The sequence below is a fragment of the Phaseolus vulgaris genome, chromosome 2, assembly GCF_051622355.1.
Source record: "Phaseolus vulgaris cultivar YP4 chromosome 2, ASM5162235v1, whole genome shotgun sequence".
Classification (NCBI taxonomy): domain Eukaryota; kingdom Viridiplantae; phylum Streptophyta; class Magnoliopsida; order Fabales; family Fabaceae; genus Phaseolus; species Phaseolus vulgaris.
Genome location: NC_143499.1, coordinates 35,024,681 through 35,039,398, shown reverse-complemented (window position 1 = coordinate 35,039,398; position 14,718 = coordinate 35,024,681). Strand labels below are relative to the sequence as shown.

At 32.1% G+C, this 14,718-nt stretch overlaps 2 protein-coding genes across 2 annotated transcripts; both read left to right on the top strand.

Annotated features, from left to right (window-relative positions):
- The first annotated feature begins 3,403 nt into the window (after positions 1-3,403).
- LOC137811644 (oxoglutarate-dependent flavonoid 7-O-demethylase 1) lies at positions 3,404-6,194 on the top strand. Its single transcript, XM_068613447.2, has 4 exons — positions 3,404-3,734; positions 3,913-4,163; positions 4,875-5,199; positions 5,771-6,194. The coding sequence occupies exons 1-4, from the start codon at positions 3,498-3,500 to the stop codon at positions 6,035-6,037; spliced, it is 1,080 nt and encodes a 359-aa protein (XP_068469548.1). The 5' UTR covers positions 3,404-3,497; the 3' UTR covers positions 6,038-6,194.
- A 6,342-nt stretch (positions 6,195-12,536) lies between these two features.
- LOC137811643 (chalcone synthase 17) lies at positions 12,537-14,214 on the top strand. Its single transcript, XM_068613446.1, has 2 exons — positions 12,537-12,951; positions 13,055-14,214. Exons 1-2 carry the CDS (start codon positions 12,774-12,776, stop codon positions 14,044-14,046), a joined length of 1,170 nt encoding a protein of 389 aa, XP_068469547.1. The 5' UTR covers positions 12,537-12,773; the 3' UTR covers positions 14,047-14,214.
- Positions 14,215-14,718: the final 504 nt, after the last annotated feature.

The window sequence follows — 14,718 nt, the reverse complement described above, 5'->3', positions numbered from 1 at the left end:
CTTTCAATACTTATTCTTAGCGCTTAAGACTTTGAGGTGCTTCCTTTGGGCCTTTTCTACCTTAAATCTGCTTAGCGCTTGGGGCTCAAGGGATCTTTTTGATTTCAACACATGATGTGAGTTGATTTTAGGATTGCACATTTTTTTTGGTTCTTCTTGTTTATGATTTTTGGTTTTTAGTATTGCAAGGTGAGAACCCAAAGAAGATTCCCACTGGACACGAACTTAACCAAGTAGTTAAGTAAGTGTGAAGGTTCACTTATAGAGGGAAAAAGAAAAACATAAGTATATTGTGACTGTGATGAATGAGAGGAAATTAAATAACAAAGGAAGTAAAGGATGAATGAAGGAGAACAAAAGAATAAGAAATAATTACATAAGATGGAAAGTAAAAGGGCGTAATGAAAGGATGGATAAGAGATAAGGTGAAGGAAGCTTATGGAGAAATGGAAAGGATGATCACGCCACTTGGAGGGTGGGAAACTCCAAGATAAGTGAAGGAAGAGTCGCTACTTGAAATGCTCACGCACTCAAGATAAGACCCAAAATCATTTGGGAGACAAAGTTCACTAATCACTCAAGCAGAGTTTCTTTACTATATTCGAAATCTAGGTGTCAATACATGAGGCAAGACACCCTATTAATAGGAATGAGTGCCTTGGTAGACAAGATGGGTAAGGGTAAAAGGGAAAAAACAAAGGAGCGGCCAAGGGGGGTTGACTAAGGTCAAAACCGCCCCTTAGCTAGGTCTTTTAGAAAGTAGGTCAACCTTCCTAAACCTAGATCCCTTGTCTTGAAAATGTGGGCTTGGTATAAGCCCATTTCGCTAAGTACACTTCCTTTTATGCTATGTGAACCTACTCTAGCCTATTTTGCTATTTGGACCCCCAAAGTGAGCCCAATTTATTTACAAAAACATGTTTTTATCTTTTAAGAAGGCCAAAAGAAAGAACATTTGATGTTTTGGTCTATGCCCAGTTCTTTTTCTACTGAGGTTCATCTGATATTTGGCGGGGCCTTGACTTGATTGCTGAGATGACTGCTCACAATGTGAATTGTCATAATAACCATACTAAAGTCGTTTGTTATTCATATGCTGATTGGGCAGGATCTTCATCTGATCTATAGAAGATCAACTTTCGTTTATTCTGTCTCCATTGGTGATAACTTGATCTCTTGGAAGAGCAAGAAACAAAATGTTGTAGCGAGATCTAGTGCAAAACCATAATATAAAGTTACTTGTGATTTTTTTTTGGCTTAAACAGTTACTTAAAGAATTGCAATTTGGAGAGGTTACTCAAATGACACTTATATGTGATAATCAGGCTGCTCTTCATATTAACTTAAAGATGGCTATTGGTTTGGGTTCCCAAATCTTGGGCATGTGTTCCATTAGCTTTAAAATTATTTGTGCTTTGAAGAAGCTTTATCCAAGAGCTTCTAATCTATTTAGAATAATTTGCATTCTTCCAAACATGTCATCCATGTTTTCTCCATTTTTTCACAGTGAAAGATTCATATTAACGAGTAAGAGTGACTGCTTTTAAAAGCTAAACACCTTAATTTCCTTCATAGTTAACCATTAGAGACTCCTTTAACTCTATCAAACACTCAGTCCTCTAGAGGCTAAGCTCTAATACCAATAATGAAAAATAAGAAATAACATAAGAATGGAAGGTTGAATTGTTTTAAAAGTTTTGCAATTTTTTTTATATTGTCAATATACGTGCCATCAGATGATATAAATATGAATATGAAAAAGGGTTTAGATATTTTCACAAGATTGAATTTAATTTTTCCTTTTATCTTTAGTTCGTTAAAAAAATATATAACACACAATGCAAAAGATCAAAGGAAAGAAAAGATGCTCAGTAATTTTATACCAGTTCATTTAATCTCGCATACTACGTCCTTTCTTAGCTCAACTCTTAGTATTCTTGACACTCGTCACTCCTAGCTCAACGTAGATACAAAATTTGAATGATCAATAGATAACTAGTTTTTTCTCACTAGAGAGGGCTGCGTGTTTCGACGTAGTTTATGCTCTATCTACTAGTACGCATAAATGAACATGAACAATATTCTTACAAAGTTTTAGGGCACACAAAAATTCAGTAAAGTTTGCAAAATATCGTTCATTTTCTTCTCTTCTTCTCTTCGAAGCATGTCTTCTTATAGGCTTTTCAAAAGTAGTTGTTGCATTTCCTTTTCTGACCATTGAGTAGCTTTGAATTATGTTTGTTGTCTTCTTTCTTCTGTTGCTATCATCTAATGAGCTCTTATATTGAGAAACATTAAATGAATGGCATGGAACATTAAATTTTCCTCTCTTTTTTACACAAGTACTTATTTTCCTCGGTAGCGGCTCCTTTTACACAAAACAATGGTTAAAAGTGCACACAGTATAAGGTAGACAATTGAACTAGAGTTAAAACTAGTCGTGTTAGAGACGTTGGTGGTCATTTCGAGTTTAGCTCATACCTCAAGATAATTCCTAGGAAAAAATATAAAACATTCTCCATTTCTAAAGACTTAAGAAGCTTTGAAATATTATTAATGTGTGTCAACTTGAAGTCTTACCTATCATTTGAATAATCTTCAATTCACTTATCAGATGAAGTGGAAGTTGACGCTATCATCTGTCAGACAAAACATAAACATTTTTTATTTTATCAGTTCTTAGATGAAATATATGCATGTATGATATGATCCGTATATCTCAGACGCAATTGCTTCATGTTTTTCATGCCCTTAACTTATTGTGTTTAAGCACATAATCTGCAATTACATCATATTTTTCACATGTAATCAAAATATTTAGAGCATTGTATTTTGCTCCTAACAATAACAAAAATATTAATATTTATCAATTCAATAGCATGCAACCGATTATATATCTTTTTGTTATTGTCTAGCTTCATTTATTAGAAAACCCAAAAACTTATACATGCACGCTCCAACAAAGGAGTACAGGTTAAATTCTTTTTACTCACTATTATTATTTTAAAGTTGTAAATTATTTTTACTCACTATTATTATTATTTTAAAGTTGTTACTTGAGTAGTATATTAATGATATGCATGTGAACAAGAAAAGCATACATCTAGGAAACTTGTCGGCAAGCTTGTTTAGATTATTTTCAAAATCTAACATACTAATAATTGGCCTGCTTAAACATGTATTTTAAAATTCCTAGGTTTGCCCTCACACAAACTTACACATTGGGATAACTTATTCTAAAGGACATGTTATTTTATTTCACTTTTTCTTAACTTAATTAGATGATTCGTTAATGAAAAATAGAAAACTAAAGATAAGAAATAATATTATTCCAACACCCACGTGAAACTTTAAATGTATCGAAATATATATATGTATATATTACTTCGACTAATTCTGGTTTGATTAGTGTCTTATTAAAGCCTGGTTGTGTAAAGTAAACTAAGAAAACAAGCAAACATCCATCTGGAACGTTCGGTTAACTGTGTGGTGTGCTGATGGATCCAACTCCAACTTCTCTTACAGTGCCCTTTGTCCAAGAAATCGCAAAGGAGGCGTTGACGAGTGTTCCAGAGCGTTATGTTCGTCCACTTCATGAACGTCCAATATTATCTACCACCACACCTTTACCCCAAGTTCCCATCATTGACCTAAGCAAATTGTTCTCCCCAGATCTCAAGGAAACTGAGCTGCAAAACCTACACTGTGCCTGCAAAGAATGGGGTTTCTTTCAGGTTTCTCATTCCCCTTATCTAACAAATTATTGGTGAAAGCATTATCCAGATAAGAGAGCTTTTATTCATTATTTGTGCATAGTCCTACCTCATTTTCATATAGAACAATCGATTAATACATGTCCTGATCTGGTGATGCATGTTAGTTATGAACTGATGAATTACTATTTACGTGCAGTTGATTAATCACGGAGTGAGCAGTTCATTGGTGGAGAAAGTGAAGAGAGGTGCTCATGAATTGTTCAATCTTCCAATTGAAGAGAAAAAAATGTTTAGGCAGAGAGAAGGAGAAGGTGTGGAGGGATATGGTCAGGTCTTTGTTGTTTCTGAGGAGCAGAAATTAGAATGGGGAGATATGTTTTTCATGCTCACTTTGCCACCACGATTAAGGAAACCCTACTTATTCCCCAACATCCCCTTACCATTCAGGTTCCTCTCTCTGTTCATTACTATGCTTTCTGCTTTTCTTTTTGTTCATTATAATTGTTTTCCTCCATTTTATATCTTTCAAAAGTTGGTGAAAAAAACAGTTATTAAGGATCTGAATTTATAATTTTGGTAGCTATTTTGTTTGGTGTTACTAATTTTATTTCGAAATTTCTTTTTTTCTCCTTCCAAGAATACGTTTGTATGAAAACTAACAACTTCAAATTACTAAATAAATTATGGGATATGTACTCATGATCAGTGTTACGAAAACCAGTCCTATCAAAAACCTGTTATGGGAGCAAATGGGATCATCAAATTTTAATTGATCTAGATAAATCAATTTCAATTTGTTCTTATTAATTGCATAACCAATCAGATCATCAATTTGATCTGATATATCTCTGGTTAGTCAAACCTGTCTCAATGTATGAACCTAATTATTAAATATTTTATAATCGAATACAGCAAAAGTGTACAAGTACATTGATAAAGCCACAACAAATAACAAACACCAACTGAAAGTGACTAAGTCAACACTACAACATAATAGCAAACTGATATATAGGGCAAACCAAAAACTAGAAGCCATATGATTTTACTTAAAAAATAACCTATGTAGTGGTTTGCTGAGAAAATAAAAGTTTGCATAATGGCTTTGAAGTTTACTAAACATATTTTTTGTGTGTGTGTTATGAAATGATTTGATTGCAGAGATGATTTAGACAGCTATTGTACCGAATTGAAAAACCTTGCTATGAAGATCATTGACCTTATGGAAAATGCCCTGAGTGTGGAGACAAAGGAAATTAGTGAGTTATTTGGTGATGGGGTTCAATCCATGAGATTGAATTACTATCCTCCATGTCCACAACCAGAGCTTGTGATGGGACTCAATCCCCATTCCGATGGTGGAGGCCTCACTATCCTTCTCCAAGCCAATGAAATGGAAGGTCTTCAAATTAAGAAAGATGAATTGTGGATCCCTATAAAACCCCTCCCCAATTCTTTCATCATCAACCTTGGAGACATGCTTGAGGTAATTCACTAATTCACCACCAAAACAATATATTTACTTCTTACAATTCTTAATTCCAATTTTGTTGGGAAGTATATCATTATATATAAATAAATGGAAGAAAATTTCACTTCATAAACCGATTTTATGGAGTTAAGTTAGGTTTAAAGTTTACTTCGTAATAAATTTTAATCTTTGTTTAATATAAAAAATTATTAAAATTTTTATACGACAAATAAAATTTTAGTATAAATTAAAATATTATAATAGTATCATACCGTCGAATTAAAAAAAAGTGTATTGACTCCCATTCCAGTAGTTTTTTTATTACAAATAGTCAAGAAGTTTAAAATTTAAACTAAAAACAAAAATCAATGTTATAAACATGAAAAAAAAAATATTTAATCCGATTATAAAAAAATATCAAATTCATCTCTTCAAATTTACTAATTTTTAATGACCCGTTCATTATTTCTCAAAATTCAGTAAATCCTATTAATATTTAACGAATCAAAGCTAATTCAATTTTAGTCTTGTAATAATTAAAGTTTTGCAAACATGTTTGATCCTTACCTTAACCAATTGGGTGTAGATAATGACAAATGGCATTTATCGAAGCATCGAGCACCGAGCAACAGTGAACCAGGAAAAGGAAAGGGTTTCCATAGCTACATTTTACAACCCTGGCATGGAAGCAAATATAGGTCCAGCAGAAAGCCTTGTTACTCCAAAAACACCAGCAGTGTTCAGGAGAATTAAAGTAACCGAATACTACAGGGGATACCTCTCCAGAGAACTCCGAGGGAGATCATACCTTGATAGCATCAGGATCCAAAACCACGATGAGAAAAGCTCTTGACATTGCTGTCAACCCAATCACGAACATGCTACAAACATGTGGAAACTACACAAGCTTCTGCTGCATCTGTATTTACAATAATTTTTCTATTTGGTTATGTTTCGCACATGATACATTCCAACACTGTATCAATGGATAAGCTTTCATCTCATCCCAATTATATTATTGTTCAGGGTGAAAATTTAAAAATAGATCTGTTTTTTTGTGAAAAATAGTTTGTGAATTTAGTTTATCTAAAATAAATATATGATTTGTGAGTTTCTTTTGATTTCTAATTCTAAGATTTTCTTAGATGATAATACAAAATTAATAAATTTTCATAATCATCAAAATATTATTATTTTGAGAAATAAGAATACATAGTAATGATACTGCACTAAACGTGCGATTAACTGGCATATATTTGTGTCGCTTAAGCTTGGACGTCATTCCCATTGTCCAAACTTACGTAAAGTCGATGAAAAACGTTTTTCGTGGACACTTTGACACATATGAGACGCACAAAGTGAATAAGAAAAAAAATTAAAATAATATTGTGTCGATCTGGAGCGATGCATAATTTAAGTTTGGTGTGTCGGCCTAGCCGACGATTAATTTCTAAAAACGTAATATGATGGGCCGACACATAGGTATATTTGAATATTTTATTTATTTATTTTAAATTATTTAACTTATATTATTATAATAAATATTTTAAATATTGTATGTTTAATTTTATTACATGAAAAATGTAAAAAAAGAATAATACAAACCTTGAGAGTGAATGTGAGTGAGTAACTTATTTTTAATTGTTAGGTTACTACAATACCCAAAGTGTTCCAAACCTAACCACATGTTCTATAAATGCAAATTGAATATATAAAAAAATTATTATTTAATTATTGGACCTCTTTTCCATTTTCTTATAAAGGAAGATGTGAATAACCCAAGATATGATTGTGTTTTTACAAGCTACCATTTAGGACATACCATGCAATAATGGAAATATTTAATTTAAATATAGTAATAAAAGAAATAAATAAAAAGAAAACATGAATTCTTATACTTACTAAATATGACCTCCAAAAGAAACTGAAGTTTTCCAAATGAAGCACATAATAATGTAGTAAGTTTTGATTCACGAGATGGCACATGTGCAATATTTCATATAAGTGCGTTAATACAGTTCCCCAATGCCCTGAGGAAAAAATTCATAGATTTAGATTCTCATTGACCTCTTATTAAGCAACATAGATGTTGTACCATGTAAAACAATCCTCATTGCATGAATAATAGGTCTCTGACATGGTAATTTTACTACTTAGTTCTTAATTATGCCATTATATGATTTTACATATAATTTCATATTTTTTTCATAGCATTTCTATATGACCCTCTCAATAAAGTTTTCTTTCCCAATAAAAATAAATGAACAAAAAATCAACTTCTCTCTCTCAAGAATAATAAATGTAACATATATAACCCCATTTTGATTGGGTCTAGTATAGAATGTGTTAGAATTATAGGACTTAAACAAGAGGGGGTGAATTGTTTATGAAAGATTTTCGCAAATATTGAAGGTAAATTGAAATACAATGAAGAATCAATCAATTAGAAATCAGTTCAGCCAATTAGAAAATTGTTTTTAATTTGATTGCAGAAAATCAACCGGTTGTTTTTGCGAAACAATCGGTTGTTTATATCAGCAGTGTTAGAAATCAAAGCAAAAGCATATTTAAAGAGTGTAAGGGTAGAGAAATTAACATATAATGTTTATACTGGTTCACTCTTTACCCAGAGCTACATCCAGTCCTCAGCAACCACTAAGTAATCAAACCTTGATTACAAACAACAAACCAAAGTTGTGATGAACCCTTTAAGAACACACACCACCTTTAGCAACACCACACAGTTTTCAAAACAACCCCTGGAATTGCATGATAAGTGTCTAATTTCAGTAATATTTCATATTAAAATATAGGCACTTATGAGGATTTATTGCTAATTTACATATAAAATAATCCCTAATTTATGAATTTATACCTTCTTACATTTTTTATGATCTTTATTTGAATAAGAGTATTTTTTTCCCAAATTTGGTGTTAATTGCAGATTTCTAAGGAAGATTGGAGATTTGGATTAAAGATGAATGATTTGAGCTAAAAAGATAAAGATAGAAGGTCCCAGAATGGAAAAAGATGCAAAGAAAGATTGGGCCTTTTTTTATGTGTTTTATCATTTAGCCCATTAGCGCGACACAATAAACAACCTAACCCTAGAAAACTAGGATAAATAGAGGGCTAGAGGCTCAACCTTAGTGTGCCAGATTGAGAGGAAAACACCATAGAGTGAATTGTAACCCAATTGGGAGAATGGAAGGTGATAGAAGTATGCGTGGCTAATTCTACCCTTTGGGATTGGGAGTAATATGCTCAAACTCTTATGTATTGAGGTGATATTTTATATATTAATATTCAGTTCTTGATTGATTATTGGTATTGTTGTTTTAATTTTAATTCTCCGTGACAAATTGAGAATCTTAAATCTGACCGGGAGGTATTTTTAGGGTTCGGACCTAAACAACAATACTTAACATATTTGAGTGCTAGGAATAGACTTGAAATGTTAATTGCTATTAAACGTCTGAGCTTCATTCTAAGTTGTTCTTATAAGTATGCGAGGGATCGATAGTTAGGGAACATTCTTAAGGATTTTATATGCGAGGAATCGATATAAATGATTTTTATACGGGCATCAATTTCAATTAAAGAACTTAATATTAACATGCTAATCAAAATACATGAGAGTGAGAGAGATGAAACTTAATCCCAATTTTTCCAATTGAAGCAACTAATTCTTTGTTTGTTTTCTTATTGATCAATGCCAACATAATCACTTCAAACTCTTTTTTATTGTTCTGTTGTTATATTTAGCAAATATTGTACTCGATAATTCACTGTTCTTTGTGGGATCGATATTCGTCCTTAGGGACAATTATTACTTCTGACAAACGCGGTGCATAACACCAATTCACACAGAATTACAGTAATCAAGAACGAAAGGAATAGAATACACCTGAGTACAATCAAAGATTAAAGCATAGTGAATACAGGACAATCCTATTCCACACTTGAGAATGATCCAAAACTCTTTAAAATATTGAAAAAAATTATTTGAATGATTTCTCTTAGTTAATCAACAACCAAGAGTGTAAAACAACTTATTTAAACTCCAATTGGTCAAAGCATTTAATACAAGAGCCAAAATTAGTTTAAATCATTTAAAACAGATTTAAACCACTTAACAGAATTCTGTTAAAATTTTCACAAAATCAATCGATTGAATTGGTTTGACATCAAAGTCAAATAAAGTCAAGCGTTTTCAAATCCTTTTCAAAATACACTAAGTGTAAAACAACCGGTTGAATCGACATTTCAACAAGTTGGATTTTCACTTTCTTTAGAAAACACATCTTTTTTCAAAAGGATTGAAATCAAACAACCTTGGATCATTACAGATAGTGGATTAACAAATTCAAATACATATAGACACACACACACAACCAGCAACAATGATCTTCATGCATTTCATTTGGATTTGGAGACATCAAAGCACCTTGCTCAACAGAATATGAACTTAGAATCATGGAATGGATTTGATCATCGAATTTTGGATTATAAGTTCATAACCCTAACCCATTGTCATTTTGGGTGAAACATATGGACTTGATTATTTTTAGATAATAGTAGATAGAAACAACACTTGTAAGGATAAATGATTTTCTAAACAAAAGTTTAATTAAATTATTTATTTATTTTTATTATATAAATTAAATTATTTTTAAAATTTTATCTGAGTTTATGAAAATTTAATTAAATGTTTAAAATATTACAAAAATGATGAATTAAATATCTATTAAATTTAGTGATTTATGGATGTTTGAAAGAATTTATAAAAATATAAATTTATATGTAATATTTGTTAATTATATATTGAATTTAAAAAAATATATTTTTTTTATATATGTAGGGGTTGCGTCGGTCTGCTAAATATGCTTCCATCTCATCGAACGTGACTGACGCATACTGTGCTATATAAAGAACACATTTTCGCTGCCTTTCCCAAATTGAGAAACCTAATTAAATTTATTCTCCCTTTCACACTCACTCTCCTCACTGTGCACATTTGCTGCCCCTGCACCTTGCAGTGTCGTCCTCCATCCCGTTGTCACTGCTTCGACCTTTTTCACTGTCAGTTTAGCTCGAAGTTTGCAGCGACCCTCACTACCTCCGCCATCGCAACTTTAGTGCCCTCCGCTGCCCAGTCCTGCCTCTGTCACCATTTATTTGACTTTTTTTTGTGATTACTGCTATTTGTGTGAATGTTGCTTTTTTATGTGATTGTTGTTGAGTTTATTTCAATAGTTTTACTAAAAATTAATTTTGTTTTGAAGTTAAAAAAATAAAAACTACAATGGAACACCTTGAAAGCTTATGTGCGTGAAAATAAGAAAGAAAAGAGATGTTGTGTGTGTACTTCTTATTACAATGCATATGTTAATTCTATTTGAAATAAATTGATCTACAAAACGCTCATTTCATTTTTACTAAAACTGATTTAATAGGATTTATCATTTTAATTTGACTAAAATTGATTTAATAGGACGTGAAGGTTAAAATTCTATTATAACAAGAAATGGAATTGGGAATAAAAGAAAAGGTAATTAATAAAAAAAGGAAAAGTAATTAATAAAAGAAGTGATAATCGGGAAGGAAAGAAATTTATTACCTTTCAAAGAATGATTTAGAAAATTGCGTTTTTTTTTCATTGATTATCTTGTAATAATTAAGTACATTGTAGATTTAGAATTTTTATTTTTTCCATTGGTTATGTTGTAATAATTAAGTACATTATACATTTAGAAGTTTTTATTTTTTTCAATGTATTTAAAAGAAATTATTGTGTTTAAAATATTTATAATATATATATATATATATATAATTTCAAAAAATAAATTAAAAGCTAGTGGGTGTAGAAAATATATAGGTGTTGTCAAGTTCACGCAAGTTTTTTTTCCCTTAAATTTTGCGTCAGTTTGGTCCATGCAAAATCTGATTATATTTTTTATGTTTTTTATATTTTTTTTTGGCAAAACCGATGCATGCATGTTTTTCTAATATATTTGTGTTAGTTTGGTTCACCAATAAACAGATGATATTACGTTGTTTTTACAATAACTTGATCTACACAAAATGCGTCGCTCGTAATGGCAGACGCATTGGCTAATGAAAAAAAGCACTTTGCTTTCTGCGACTTTTTTGTCCGATGCTTGATCGATGCAATTCTGACATTTTTTCGTTGGTTTTGAATTATTTGTGTCTTTTTTTTCGTCGACAAAGTACAGTGTTTTTCTTTTAATATATGATTCAAACTATCTCCCATAGATTATTCTGCTCAACTTTTTGGAAGTATATAGCAAAGTAAGTTCTAATATAGCAAGAGTAACCTAAAAAGTTTTCACGGTATGTAATAATAATATTTCTAACTGTTTATGAAGACAAATTTCTTTTTGTGATATTCTTGATGTTATATATTCAAAAGAATAGGTAATAATCTAGGTGCTCACTGTATTTTTGTAATTGCAGTTTCAATAAACTGTTTACTCTAATTACTCTTATATTTATAATTTTTTCTGATAAAAAATATTTTCATAGTTGACTAATTTACTATGGATTCACGATTGTTATTATATAATGTTTAAGAATGATTTTATATAATATTTTAGATTGAAACTGAATGATTATTAATAATACACAGGATTATTTTTAAATTATAAAAGTTGAATTAATTAAAATTGCAAAAATTAATTTTAGTTTAATTCAGTTTAGATTATTAATCACAATAAGTTACAAACTAAAACTTTTAATTAATGTAGTATAGAATTAACTAACTTTTCAGTACGAATATTTTATAACGAATTTATGATTGTAATTATATAACATTTTACAATGACTAATATTATAAATAGAAGATCATCAAGCAAGGTAGAAAATGGGTAGGTACGTAGCTCCTCAACCTTGACTGAATCAACTTCTTTATTTGAAGTATAAGTTACAATATTCAGTGGCCACACTTTTTTATGGGTTTATAAAGCTCATTGCTTGACCATGATCTGCAATATAACCAAGTAGAAAACATACGGTCAAATATAGGAAGAGGAAGTGGTGTGCCACCCAAAAACTGGATAGTCATACCCCATGACATGGCGCAATTCTACACATAGATTTTAGTTTCATTTGATTGTGGGCGTTGATGTAATTTAAGATGCTACCTACCACCACAAGTGGTACACTTTTCTTCCTGCGCTACCAAGGTTGACTCAAACATCACAAAGACACAAAAAAGTTACAAGCAAATAGCAGTGATAGTGATAGAATGATTTAATAGGGTAGAGATGCATAAAATATCACCACTTATTGGTTCCTAAATTTAAAAATGATGAATGAACTAATGAGTTATATGGTGGCTGAGATGGTCTTCTAAAACATGCCACCAAACTGATAAATGTGTTTTCAACGTAAGATGGCTTTCCTTTTGCACGTGATACTCACCCACCCTACTTCCTATCCACCCTGCCTGCATATAAAACGCTAACTCCTCCAACATCTTCAAACACACAACTTCAGCAACCAAACCAAGAACCCTCTCTACCATCGCCAACATCACCACTTCATTAGTTCTATTCAAGAAAACTAAGATGGTGAGTGTATCCGAGATCCGCCAGGCTCAAAGGGCAGAAGGCCCAGCAAACATCCTTGCCATTGGAACAGCAACCCCATCAAACTGTGTTGATCAAAGCACATATCCCGATTACTACTTCAGAATCACAAACAGTGAGCACATGACCGAGCTCAAAGAGAAGTTCCAGCGCATGTGTAAGTTTTCTCATCTTCTGATATCTACCAAAATCAAAAATTTAAGAAGTTTATGTTGTTGAATGAAGGTCATTAACATTCATGTTGGTTTACAATGTTTCAGGTGACAAGTCGATGATAAAGAAGAGATATATGCACCTGAACGAGGAGATATTGAAGGAGAATCCTAACATGTGTGCTTACATGGCACCTTCTTTGGATGCGAGGCAAGACATAGTGGTGGTAGAGGTACCAAAGCTAGGAAAAGAGGCTGCAGTGAAGGCCATAAAGGAGTGGGGGCAGCCAAAGTCAAAGATTACGCACTTGATATTTTGCACCACCAGTGGCGTGGACATGCCTGGTGCTGATTACCAGCTCACCAAACTCTTGGGACTTCGACCCTATGTGAAGAGGTACATGATGTACCAACAAGGGTGCTTTGCAGGAGGCACGGTTCTTCGATTGGCCAAGGATTTGGCTGAGAACAACAAGGGTGCCCGTGTGCTTGTGGTGTGTTCTGAGATCACTGCAGTGACCTTCCGTGGACCAAGTGACACCCATCTAGACAGTCTTGTAGGACAGGCATTGTTTGGAGATGGAGCAGCTGCAGTGATTGTTGGTTCTGACCCAATTTCACAGATTGAGAAGCCTTTGTTTGAGCTGGTTTGGACTGCACAAACCATTGCTCCAGACAGTGATGGTGCTATTGATGGCCACCTTCGTGAAGTTGGACTCACGTTTCACCTCCTTAAGGATGTTCCTGGGATTGTCTCAAAGAACATTGGGAAGGCACTTTTTGAGGCCTTCAACCCATTGAACATCTCTGATTACAACTCCATCTTCTGGATTGCACACCCTGGTGGACCTGCAATTTTGGACCAAGTTGAGCAAAAGTTGGGTCTGAAACCTGAAAAGATGAAGGCCACTAGAGATGTGCTTAGTGATTATGGGAACATGTCAAGTGCATGTGTGCTTTTCATCTTGGATGAGATGAGGAGGAAATCAGCTGAAAATGGACTTAAAACCACAGGTGAAGGACTTGAATGGGGTGTTTTGTTTGGTTTTGGACCTGGACTTACCATTGAGACCGTCGTTCTCCATAGTGTCGCAATATAACACCCACCATACCCTACCCTATTGTTTCCCCATTCAAATTTTATTTGACTTTTTAATGTATTTTTTGAAAGTTTTATTTGGTACGTAAACATGATTTTCTATTATGCATATTGAATGTCAACAAAAATATGTACACAAAATATTATTTTACATCATTTTTTTTATCTACGTCTATTTAGCAATTGTTATTTAAAATAAATACTATATTATAATAATAAATATAAATAGAATATTATAACAAAATAATAATTTATGAAATTTTAATTTAAATATAAGAAAAAAGTGAAGGTGTTAAAGTATCATGATTTAGATTGACAATTTCTTTTTATCAGATTATATTAGATTGACACATAAAACATGATGGCACTTGAAAGTAAATTGACGTATACATATGAGTTATATAACCAATTTAGTATGATGTCTATTACATATATTGTTGTACAAATATTGATGCAATAGGGACATATTACATTCATTTTATATAATTGATGTAGTATGTGTTTAGGGTTTATGATACGTCTTACATTGATTATTTGTAGAATCGATATAATATGCTCCTATAACATAAAATCTTACATACAGATCGTACTATATAACTTTACATGCAATTGATATAGTAAGGGTTTTAAGTAGGTATAGTTAAGTAAAATCAGTTAAAAATTAGAAACAATT

Coding starts and splice junctions, on each gene's coding strand:
- LOC137811644 (XM_068613447.2), top strand. CDS start 3,498: ATGGATCCAACTCCAACTTCTCTTACAGTGCCCTTTGTCCAAGAAATC. Junction 4,164..4,874: donor AACATCCCCTTACCATTCAG/GTTCCTCTCTCT, acceptor ATTTGATTGCAG/AGATGATTTAGACAGCTATT. Junction 5,200..5,770: donor ACCTTGGAGACATGCTTGAG/GTAATTCACTAA, acceptor AATTGGGTGTAG/ATAATGACAAATGGCATTTA.
- LOC137811643 (XM_068613446.1), top strand. CDS start 12,774: ATGGTGAGTGTATCCGAGATCCGCCAGGCTCAAAGGGCAGAAGGCCCA. Junction 12,952..13,054: donor AGAGAAGTTCCAGCGCATGT/GTAAGTTTTCTC, acceptor ACAATGTTTCAG/GTGACAAGTCGATGATAAAG.